We start from the raw sequence: 8,540 nt of genomic DNA on the forward strand, positions 1-8,540 counted from the left end.
ACTCCCCACTGAGCTGGGAGCCGGACGCGGAACTCAGTCCCGGGACTCCGGGATCATGACCCAAGCCAAAAGCAGTTGCTTAACCAATTGAGCCATCCAGGTGCCCCTAGAATCACAAATGTTCTTAATGGCATCTTAGTGGAGAATCCTTCTTTGAAGATTTACAATTTACTTTGCCCAGATCCATCAGAAGAATCACTATCTATGGCAGCTATAGCCCTAGGGAATGTATTTCTTAAGTATTAAGACTTGAAATTACTCCTTGACCCATGGACTGCAGAATGGATGATGTGTTAGCAGGGACAAAACCAATGTTAATCTCATTGTATATCTCCATCAGAGCTCTTGGGTGACCAGGTGTATTGTCAATGAGCAATAATATTTTGGAAAGGAATCTTTTTTTTCCTTAGCAGATCTCAACTTAAAATATTCAGTAAACTATTTTGTAAACATATGTGCTATCATACAGGCTTTGTTGTTCCATTTATAGAGCACAGGCAGAGGAGATTTGGCATAATTGTTAAGGGCCCTAGGGTGGTGCCTGGGTGGCTCAGTCATTAAGCGTCTGCCTTTGGCTCAGGTCATGATCCCAGGACCTCCTGGGATCAAGCCCCTCATTGGGCTCCCTGCTCAGCGGGAAGCCTGCTTCTCCCTCTTCCACTCCCCCTGCTTGTGTTCCCTCTCTCTGTGTCTATCTCTCTGACAAAAAATAAATAAAATCTTAAAAAAAGGGGGGGGCTGAGGATTTTTGGAATGGTAAATGAACATTGGTTTCAACTTAAAGTCACCAGCTGCATTAGCACCTAATATGAGAGTCATTCTGTCCTTTGAGGCTTTGAATCCAGGGATTGACTTCTTTCTAGCTATGAAAGTCTAGATGGCATCTTCCAATATAAGCTATTTGCTCTGCCTTGAAAATCTGTTGTTTGATGTAATCACCTTCATTAATTATCTTAGCTAGATATTCTGGGTAACTCATTGCAGCTTCTACATTAGCAGCTTCATCTTGGGTTAAACTTCATTAACCTCTACTAGCTTCAGACTTTTCTTCTGTAGCTTTCTTACCTCTCTGAGCCTTCAAAGAATTGACAAGAGTTAGGACCTTGCTTTGGATTAGGTTTTGGCTTTAGGGAATGTTGTGCCTATTTTGTTTTTGTTTTTTTTTTTTTAAAGATTTGATTTATTTATTTGAGAGAGAGAGAATGAGAGAGAGAGAGCACGAGAGGGAAGAGGGTCAGAGGGAGAAGCAGACTCCTTGCTGAGCAGGGAGCCCGATGCAGGACTCGATCCCGGGACTCCAGGATCATGACCTGAGCCAAAGGCAGTCGCTTAACCAACTGAGCCACCCAGGCTCCCTGTTGTGCCTATTTTGATCTTTTTTCCAGACCACTGAAAATTTCTGCCTATCAGCAGTAAGGCAGTGTTGGCTTCTTATCATTCATGTATTCACTTGAAAAATTATCTTTTCCCCCATTAATTTGAAATGTTACCCATATCACATTTTATTTTATTTCTTTTTAAGATTTTATTTATTTGTCACAGAGAGAGAGAGAGCACAAGCAGGAGGAGCGGCAGACAGAAGGAGAAGCGGGCTCTCTGCTGAGCAGGGAGCCCAATGCAGGACTCGATCCCAGGATGCTGGAATCATGACCTGAGCCAAAGGCAGACGCTTAACCCCCTGAGCCACCCAGGCATCCCTATTTCTTGTCTTTTTGATAATAGCCATTCTAGTATGTGTGAGATGATATCTCACTGTAGTTTTGAATTTGCATTTCCCTAATGATTAGTGATGTTGAGCATCTTTTCATGTACTTGTTAGCTGTCCATATGTCTTCTTTAGAAAAATGCCTGTTCCGATCCTTTGCCCATTTTTCAGTTGAATTATTTAGGGGATTTTGCTCTTCAGTTGTAAGAGTTCCTTATATATTTTGGATATTAACCTCTTAGCTCTAATCATTTGCAATACCTTCTCCCATTTGGTGATAGCTTGCCCTTTCATTTTGTAGATGGGTTCTTTTGCTATGCAGACTTTTTAGTTTGACATAGTCCCACTTGTTTATTTTTGCTTCTGTCATCTTTACTTTTGGTGTCAGATCCAAAAAATCATTGCCAAAATTGATGTCAGGGAGCTTACCACCTGTGTGTTCTTATAGGTGTTTATGGTTTCAAGTCTTATGTTCAAGTCTTTAATCAGTCTTTAATCCATTTTGAGTTAATTTATGGTATAAGATTTTGGCCCAATTTCAGTCATTTGCATGTGGCTGTCCAGTTTCGCCGGCACCATTTATTGAAGAATATATAATCAAAGAATATACAATTCCCCATTGTATATTCTTGGCTCCTTTGTTGTAAATTAATTCAACATATATGCATGGGTTTATTTCTGGGCTTTCTATTGTGTTCCATTTGTCTATTTTTATCAATACTATACTGTTTTTGGGCGCCTGGGTGGCTCAGTTGGTTAAGCGACTGCCTTCGGCTCAGGTCATGATCCTGGAGTCCCGGGATCGAGTCCCGCATCGGGCTCCCTGCTCAGCAGGGAGTCTGCTTCTGCCTCTGATCCTCTTCTCTCTCGTGCTCTCTCTCTCTCTCTCTATCTCATTCTCTCTCTCAAATAAATAAATAAAATCTTAAAAAAAAATACTATACTGTTTTGATTAGTATAGCTTTGTAATATAATTTAAAATCAGGATGTGGGGCGCCTGGGTGGCTCAGTTGGTTAAGCGACTGCCTTCGGCTCAGGTCATGATCCTGGAGTCCCGGGATCGAGTCCCGCGTCGGGCTCCCTGCTCGGCGGGGAGTCTGCTTCTCCCTCGGACCCTCCCCCCTCTCATGCTCTCTCTCAAATAAATAAATAAAATCTTTAAAAAAATAAAAATAAAAATAAAATCAGGATGTGTGATACCTTCACCTTTGTTCTTCTTGCTCAAGATTGCTTTGATTGTTTAGGGTCTTTTGTGGTTCCATATATATTTCTTATTTAACATACTCAATATGTTGTTGCATCACTTGAGAAAGAAGTGCTCATCAACTTAAAGATATGTATAAGGGATATCTACACAAAATAGTTAAATGTCTGCTTTAAGCTGCCGGTAGACAAGGTTGAGATTTTCTATACAGTCTGAATAATCAGGAAATTATTTTTGTGCTTAAGATCTTGATCAAATTAGATATTTTTCTTAGAAATTCTGCATTTTAACACATTTTGTCTTTTAGTTTATTGATTAACTGAATTATTTTAAATAAGACAAGCATTGTATAGGATAGCTTAAGCCAACTTTTTGTTTTTTAAGCTTTAATAAGATTTATATTTTTATTCTTAAATCTTTACTATTTTTGCATAAAATCAGTAGACTGTAAGAGAATTGTCAATTTTGAGGATTTCTGTCATTTAATTTCATTTATTCTGTATATTTTCCTGTTATTTAAAAGAAACTGGACTGTTGCCACATTCTTTAATTCACTCTCAGAATGATTGGTAGCCTATATAACCTGAGATGCCATCAGTAATTTACTAATACTTCTTGGACCTTATTTCAGGTTTTGCTTTGACCTGATTTAATACATAAAGGATCAACAAGTACAATGTGAAGCAGTAAATCCCCAAAGTAGGATTATGGGTCAGAGCTTGCAGATATTTATGGGTCTTGATGCATGTTGCCGTATTGCCCCAGCCATGTAGGAAAATGAGACAGAATATGGTTGTAAAGAAAGAAAGGATGAAGACTTCTACGTGGAGTTACTATGCAGAATAGACTTTTCTCTCTTTTATGCTAAAATCTGACCTTAAATATTTCCTTAAATAATATGTCCCCAAGCCTCCAGACTAGAACTAGTAAACTCCTTTGCATCTCACATAGCTTCTTCTACTTTTTCATCTTTACACTTAGAATAGTTTATATATTTTGGGAATGAAGTGATTGTCCTCTACTCCCCACCCCCCAGCTTAAACTTTATAAAAGTGGGGAATAGACTGTATTTTGTCATTAGCATCTTAACAGTTCATATTTTGTTGAATAAATGGCAAGGAAGGAAGATAATTAGTTTGGTTTGGCTGGCATGTGGTACTCATGGGGGAGAATAATGAGAGGTTCGAAAATGAGGTTGTAGCTAAATTGTAGAGAACCATGAATGAGAAATTTAGAAGTTTGGATTTTATTGTTTTGGTAGAAGGGCTTTGTTAAAGTTTTGAAAGGAATTTGGGCATAAACTGGTTAGTTGGCAATTATGTAAAATAGATTAAGGAGAGACTAGAGAGGTAGATTAGTTAAAAAACTGGGAAATAGTAATGGAGCCTGGACTGGGGGAGTTGACCAATTAAGAAATCATACAGGAAATATTTATTAATTGCCTCCTCTAAACTGAGCATTGTGCTAATTGCTGGATAGATAGCAGTGAACAAAAAAGCTATGGTGCACACTCTTTGGTTATATATACAGTGTATTATGAAAGCAAATATTCAACAGAAAAAACTACAGCTATTATGACTGCTCCAAAGAAAATAGAGGGGCTATGAAAGTATCAAACAGATATGTTACAGTTTGCAGAGGTGTCTTGGAAGGCTTATGAGGGTACTGATTTAGCTGAGACTCATGTAACAGCTAGCTAAATGAAGAAGAAGGTGGATGAGCTTTTTAAGCAGAAGACACAGTATATGCAAAGGCCCTGAAGTGATTAAAAACCTGGCATGTTTAATGAACAGAGAGGTTTAGTAGGGCTGGTGGAGAGGAGTCGTCCATGTAAGCGTAGAATGGTTAGATAAGAGGCAGTGGTTAAAGAGAATTCCAGGTCTTCTCAGTTGTATATGGCAGCAAGAAGAGGAATCCAACAGATAACCTGGGCTTCAAGACTGAATGTTTCATTAAAATTTTATTTAAACAGCCCTCATAAATAGGTTTTATATTATAATTAAAAAACATGTTTATAATACCAACTCCATATAATTTGTAGCTTACTGGGAATAATTTTTCTGCTCTTTAAAACAAAATATAGTGATCTTAAACATTGGAGTTTTAATATATTTAGTACAGTTTCTTTTGTGCTTTTCAGAATAAAATGCTTTTGGCCTCACTTTAAAGAGTTGTGTTTTGGGGTATGCAGGAGACACACAAAAGATAAATTGCTATAGGACGTGATAAAATAATGAGTATATTTTGGGGCGCCTGGGTGGCTCAGATGGTTAAGCGTCTGCCTTCGGCTCAGGTCATGATCCCAGGGTCCTGGGATCGAGTCCCGCATCGGGCTCCCTGCTAGGCGGGGAGCCTGCTTCTCCCTCTGCCTCTGCCTCTCTCTCTCTGACTCTCATGAATAAATAAAGAGAACAGTGATAAAGAGAATAAAATGAAATCCATGAAACTGAAATAATAGTCATGGATTAATTGTTCTTTATTTTAGCTGAGAAAGTGTGCTTAGAACAAAATAGATTGCAAAAACACAGAGAACAAAATTGTGACACACAAATCCAGGGCGTTTTATGGTTGAGTTGGTTCATATTCATCATCAAGATGTTTTTAACTCCAGGCATATTTTAAGGATAAATTTTAAATGATTATGTTTTTGTAGATTTAGTTTATAGTTATTTTATTGATGACCTAACTTAATTTTTACATTTTGAATGAAATTCTATTAACTCTTTTTCAGTAAATATATAAAATAGGAATAGCACAGATATTATTCTCATAAGGAATTACATAATTATGTGATTGCCAGTGTCTTGACTATGTTTTAAAACCGGGAAGGCTATCAGATCAGGAATTTTAGTTTATAATATTCTAAGGAAAGATTCTATTATTGGTATTCTAGTTCTCTTCATCAAACGAGTGATAACATTAGAGGGCCTGGCAAATGTATAATGTCTTCAGTGAAGAGAGGTGAAAAGAGAACAGTTAATGTTTAAACACCCTTATGTGCATACATGTATACTGTATACTCTTAAATACTGTCCATGCAAACTCTTCCATCAGCTGGGTGATGTATTTACGTACTACCAAGGGGTGCTTTTGTTAGTTCCAATTAAGCAAGCCCTGTAACACCTCTTTTTCAACCCAGTCATCTCTCTTGCTCCTTTCCCTCTCTCCCTCTCTCTCATTCTGTGTATATGTGTGTCTTTCTCTTTCCTCGGAAATTCAGTGGCCACTTAGGTTATATAATGTGCAATTCCCAGAGTGCCCTCAGAGTTTACAACACAAACGTGCACACTAATGCTAAGGTTTGGTTATTTCATTATATTATACTTATCACTGATGTTCCTTGTAATAGATTTAATTTGTGTAATCATTATGCATCATAAAACCTTTTTCTCCCTTAGATTGTTATTAATTGAGCACCTGCTAAGTGTAAGGTACTATTCTAGAGGCCAGAGGTTTCTGTAAATGTGAAATGTTCCCTCTCCTCTGTTACTGGTTGGTGAAATGGGATAGGTCATGCACATGTGGTACAAGGTAATAGCACAAATATGAACAGTGCAGTTACTGAGTCATAGTATTTAAAGAAGGTATTTTTTATCCATAAATACCATATCCATAAATATCTGAAAGTCTCTGTGCAGAGTGTGGTTCAAAGATTGTGTGTATGAAACTAAGTGTTTAGACTTCATTAACATTGTTTTTACTTTTTTCATTAGCATGTTGGCAGACAAACTGAACATGACTCCAGAAGAAGCTGAAAGGTGGATTGTAAATTTGATTAGAAATGCAAGGCTGGATGCCAAGATTGATTCCAAATTAGTGAGTATTAAATTAGTTATGCTATATCTGTAAATTGCTGACTACTTTAATACTTTTTTGAGAACTTTTCACTAGGACATTTTATTCTATTCTGTTAATAATTTTTGCTTTGTGTTGAAGCTACAGCCACCTATTGTTTGTTGTTGCTGGGTGAATATTGTCATCTCTGTACAGTGCATGATAGTGTGTGCAGCAGTCATGTAGTGTTGTGATGTCATGCTCATGACCTACCTGGGAAACCCAGTTGTAATATTACAGGATCAATTTCCCTCGGTCTCATTTTAGGGTCATGTGGTTATGGGTAACAATGCAGTTTCACCTTATCAGCAAGTGATTGAAAAGACGAAAAGCCTTTCGTTTAGAAGCCAGATGTTGGCCATGAATATTGAGAAGAAACTTAATCAGAATAGTAGGTCAGAGGTAAGAACCACACATTTTCTATTTTGTCTGGAATTTAGCAATAATGTAACGTAATTATTACTGGACTTCATTTGAGAACATACTAATATATTGGTTATATCTGATTTTGTATTTCTAACTGGGGGTACAAACTTTTTTTAAAAATATATTACTAAACTGAGAAGAATTTTTCTTAGATATATGTGTTAAGGAAACTGAAAAAATTGTGTTCTTTTTAAATCTGAAGAAATACTTTTATAAAAATGTTGGTCTTATTATCTATTAGTGTTGATCTTTAAAAACTGTGTCAAAAAAATATATCCCCCCTTTTGGTAGAGATTGTGCATATTAGATATTAAAGGAACTTGAATGGCCTTGTAATTTTGGAATCCCAAACAAGCTTTAATGCTTTTTAGCCATTATGATTATGTGTAACTGGAGGATAGGAAGTTTTTATTTTTAGGAAGCACAGCTGCTTCCTAAAATAGATGTGCATTCAGAGACCTCATGTGATTGAAGTTTTAGCAAAAGGTTTGTGTCCTTTGAATAGTTCTTCAATTTTAAGAGAGAGGAAGAATTGGGAAATTATGTTTATGCCTTTTCCAACCAAGTCAGAATAACTCAACCTAAAACAACTTTTATATAATGTTCTTTTCTGTATGCTTGAGGATCAATTTGTATTGACTTTTGTTGCAGTATTGGTGATACTGTCATTGTTAAACTTTATAATTGGTCAAAAACTGGTTTAGATGGTATTCTGATGTGTGTTTTTTTGTTCCAAGTGGCACAATTGACATGTAGAAATACGGAGGTTGTTAAAATCTTTGAGAGTGGTTTGGGTTGGAGTACTAAAGGGAAATGCTAGTATCACTTTTTTCTAAGTTAACTTTTTCAGAAAGTACTTTCTTCTCACCTTGTCCATCTCTCTTTGTATGTTTTAGGCTCCTAACTGGGCAACTCAGGACTCTGGCTTCTACTGAAGAACTGTATAAAGACAAGATGAAAAAACTATAAAATAAAGATGAAATAATAAAACCATTATATAAAGGGTGACCTACATTTTAGGAACAATTAACATATTGAGTATAAATTTTGGGGAATTTGAATAAAATTGGCTGTGTTTCATTTTATCTTGTGAATTTCCTCGTATATCCAAGTGTGTTTTTTTAACTTTTCATTTTGGAATAGTAGATTCACAGGAAGTTGCAAAAATAGTAGAGAGAGGTGTCATGAACTAGTTTACCCTAGTTTTTCCATCTATGTTACTATAATACATTATCACAACCAGGATATAGACATGGGGACAATGTATGCAAATACCTCTGTGCCATTTTATCAGTTGTGTAGATTTGTGTAGCCTTCAGTACAGTCAAGATAAGAAACTCTTTTTTTCTCCTTTATGCTACATGAAGGTCA

At 36.6% G+C, this 8,540-nt stretch overlaps 1 protein-coding gene across 1 annotated transcript in view; it reads left to right on the forward strand.

The window, feature by feature from the left end:
• The window catches only part of EIF3E (eukaryotic translation initiation factor 3 subunit E), a 47,136-nt gene extending 38,882 nt beyond the window's left edge, over positions 1 to 8,254 (forward strand). Inside the window, exons 11-13 of the mRNA XM_028111710.2 lie at positions 6,623 to 6,725; positions 7,011 to 7,145; positions 8,066 to 8,254. Coding sequence (XP_027967511.1) covers positions 6,623 to 6,725; positions 7,011 to 7,145; positions 8,066 to 8,104 — 277 coding nt within the window. The 3' untranslated portion in view covers positions 8,105 to 8,254. The remainder of the gene's footprint in view (positions 1 to 6,622; positions 6,726 to 7,010; positions 7,146 to 8,065) is intronic.
• The last annotated feature ends 286 nt before the right edge of the window (positions 8,255 to 8,540 follow it).

Source organism: Eumetopias jubatus, unplaced genomic scaffold (assembly GCF_037043125.1).
Source record: "Eumetopias jubatus isolate StellerSeaLion01/CBP00866 unplaced genomic scaffold, mEumJub1_p1.0 scaffold_4, whole genome shotgun sequence".
Lineage (NCBI taxonomy): Eukaryota > Metazoa > Chordata > Mammalia > Carnivora > Otariidae > Eumetopias > Eumetopias jubatus.